Below are 3,161 nucleotides of genomic sequence, written 5' to 3'. Positions count from 1 at the left end.
GGGTGCTCTGCGCAGCGGACTGCAGGGTGGGAGGTGCCGCAAAGCTTCCTGAGCCAGAGCTCACCGGAAGCCTGAAGGAGCCGTCTTGCAGCAGCAGCCCGGTTTCCTAACCCAGTGAAGGCGCTCAAATGTTCATCTTGTTGCTTTTACATAGTTCGCTGTCTCTCTCGCATTGTCTTTCTCTGTTCTGAGACAGGGTCTCACAATGTTTCCCAGGCTGACCCCAAACTCGCAGCGATTCTCCTGCCTCAGCCTCCCCGAGTGCTGAGATCACAGGGGTGCGCCCCCACACCAGCTGTACATATGCTTATTTCTCTTTAAGCGTTTTGGTCATTTTTGAATGAAAGAAAACTGGCCTTTTCCAAGGACAGCAGAGTGCACGAAGGAAGTAGGGGTGTGCTCCTAGCAAGCTCTTGCTCCAAAACCTACAGCGAAGGGAGCCTCGCCCCGCGTCCGCCTGGCAGGGTGGCGGTTTCGGCGGGCCGCTGAGCGAGGAGGGGAACGCAGCAGTAATTATCGGGGCGAATGCAGAGAGGAAACGTGGCACGAAGCCGCCTCCATCCGCACACAGCCGCAGCCCCTCTCGGTGACTCCGCCCCGCCACGTTCCATCCATGCGTGGGGTCCCCAGCTCGGCGCCCCGGGACGCACCTGGCCGCCTCGGGCTTTTTGTGGAACCAGAGCTGGAAATCCTTAGCGCCAGAGTGGAGAAAGGATGTCTTGTGATGGAGAGGTGAGCTCCAAATGACCAACTCCGGCCCGGCATGGTGGCACACACCTGTACTCCCCGCATTCGGGAGCACTTCCGGCCTGCTGACAACATCCACGCGGTGATAGAAGTCAAAACGGAGAGCCCACGGTGAGCATCACACTTCATCACAAAAAGCTGTTTCCCCTTAGCTCAGACACAAGGCCCGAGTGGATTCTCACCTCTCCTGCTCAGCTTCAACACTGTACTGCTGAAGGTCCAAGTGGGTGCAAGGAAACATGAGACAGAAATAAAATACAGGCCAGACAAGGTGGCACACAGCTGTAATCCTAGAATTCAGCAGGCTGAGGAAGGAGGATCTCTGTAAGTCAGAGGCCAGCCTGGGGCTGCACAGTGAGTTCAAGGCCACACTGGACTACACAGTGAGACCCTGTCTCAAACAACAAACAACAAACAAAACAAACCAGGTGGACAAAGAAAGAAGTATCCGTCTCCTTTGCAGATGGCGTGACCATGCACAGAGGTTCTAAAGAATCTACAACACTCTGTGGGGCACTCAAAAGTGAACTTATCACTGTACTGTTTGCTTAAATGTGTCGATAAACTCAATGGGAAAAAAGTGAATTTATCAAGGTGCCAGTTAGAGTTAATATGCAAAAGTCAATTCTGTTTCCAAATGCGAGGAAAAAACATCGCAAAATAGAATTTCAAAATGCTATTTGAACTTCTTTTTTTTGGTCCCAGGGATCAAACTCAGGTCCTTATGCTTGCAAGGCAGGTGCCAGAACCATTGAGCTAAATCCCCGGCCCTAAAAATGCTATTTGAAATAGCACGGAAAAAAGCATAAAATATGTGCAAATAAATCTAAGGAACCTATTCATGCTAGTGAGACCTGTACTCAGAAAATAAAATGCTGTTGAAAAAAGACCTAAATAAGTGAAACGACCTACCCGGTAATAGCTGAAAATTCAATATTGTTTAAATATCAGTTACCTCCATAGTTCATTTTAAAAATTCAATTCCAGAACACCGCAGTATTTTTTAACGTGTCAATTCTAAAATTTATATGGAAATATAAATGACAGGATCGCCTATTTTGGCTAGTTTGAAAAAATAAACATGAAAGCCAGGAGTGGTGGCACGTGCCTGTAATTCCAGTACTCAGGAGGCCGAGGCAAGAGGATCACTTCAAGTTTGAGGCCAGGCTGGGGGTGCAAGAGCAGCCTGAAGTACACAGTGAGACTCTGTCTCAAAACAAAACAAAACAAAACATTCAAATGGATTGTGGTCCTGTTAAACATCAAAGCCAAAATCTCAAGTTCCTGGAAGAAAACACTGAAAGAGAGCATCACAACCTTAGAGTAGTGCAAGATTTCTTAGGCTAGTAAAACAAGAGCCATAACATTTTTAAAATGATTAACTGGACATTAAAAAAAGACTGAAAATTTCTGCTGATCAAGGATGCCTCTAAAAACTGAGAAAACAAGTCTGGAGGAAAACCATTTACCACAATGAAAAACTTTTATACAGAATGTGTTAGAACTTTTGCACATGAAAAACCCTATGAGAAATTGCATACTACTTGATGCGCAAAAACTTACAGTTCCGTCCTATAAACATCAAGAACAACTAATTAATGCGCACAAAAGTAGCATGTATCTCATAGAGGAGATGTTGGCTTATTGGCTACGAAGTGGGGCATCAGAAACTTTCCAGGGTGATATGGATTTCTTTCTTTTGAGACAGGGTCTCACTGTGTAGTTCAGGCTGTTCTTGCACTCTCTATGTAGCCCAGACTGGCTTCAAACTCGCGGTGGTCCTCCTGCCTCAGCCTCCTGAGTGGTGGGATCACAGGCATGCGCCATCATGCCCAGCCAATGATTCTAATTAAGAATCAATAATGATGCCTGTGTTCCGTTTTACTTATTGTTTTCCAGTACTGCCGGAAAGCCGGCTGATTATGCGTCCCGGGTAGGGGCACTGGCATACCGCGCTTGCGATGGGCCAGCCTTGGGCTCCAAGGGAACCCAAACATGAATCAATTCCCACTCCAGCCAGGAGGTGGCCCCCGGCAGTCGCTGGGACCGCGAGTGTCTTGGCTTCGCAGGTCCGCTTGGGGAGCTTTCGCCCAGTTTGCGGACCGTGCTTCCCCAGCTGGAACCATCAGGCAGAGACGCTAGTTTGCGGGGGGCGTCGTAAAGGGCGCGCACGAACCCTTCCCGGTTTCCGTCGGCTTCCGGTGTTTGTTTTCCGGGCTGTGTGGGGAAGGCGGCGTCTCTTCCTTTCTGCCGGTTCTTCCAGGCGCTGGGCCCGACTTGCTCCGGTCCCAGCACCGCGGAAGACTGGGGCCATGGTACAGATGGAGACGCAGCTCCAGAGCATTTTCGAGGAGGTGGTGGTGAGTGCGGCCGCCGACAGCCCGGGCGGGAGGGCGCGGGAGACGCGGGGACGG

General features: G+C 49.8%; 1 protein-coding gene across 2 annotated transcripts in view; it reads left to right on the top strand.

The window, feature by feature from the left end:
* Window positions 1-2,566: 2,566 nt before the first annotated feature.
* Window positions 2,567-3,161, top strand: part of Med23 (mediator complex subunit 23) — a 44,937-nt gene continuing 44,342 nt past the window's right edge. For both annotated transcript variants that reach the window (XM_010639123.3, XM_010639121.3), the window contains exon 1: window positions 2,567-3,127. In XM_010639123.3, the coding sequence (XP_010637425.1) occupies window positions 2,709-3,127 (419 nt within the window). In that variant the 5' untranslated portion in view covers window positions 2,567-2,708. The remainder of the gene's footprint in view (window positions 3,128-3,161) is intronic.

This window comes from Fukomys damarensis, unplaced genomic scaffold, assembly GCF_012274545.1.
Source record: "Fukomys damarensis isolate Sample0158 unplaced genomic scaffold, DMR_v1.0_HiC HiC_scaffold_14, whole genome shotgun sequence".
In the NCBI taxonomy this organism is placed as follows: Eukaryota; Metazoa; Chordata; class Mammalia; order Rodentia; family Bathyergidae; genus Fukomys; species Fukomys damarensis.
This window is presented reverse-complemented; position numbering and strand designations above follow the sequence as displayed.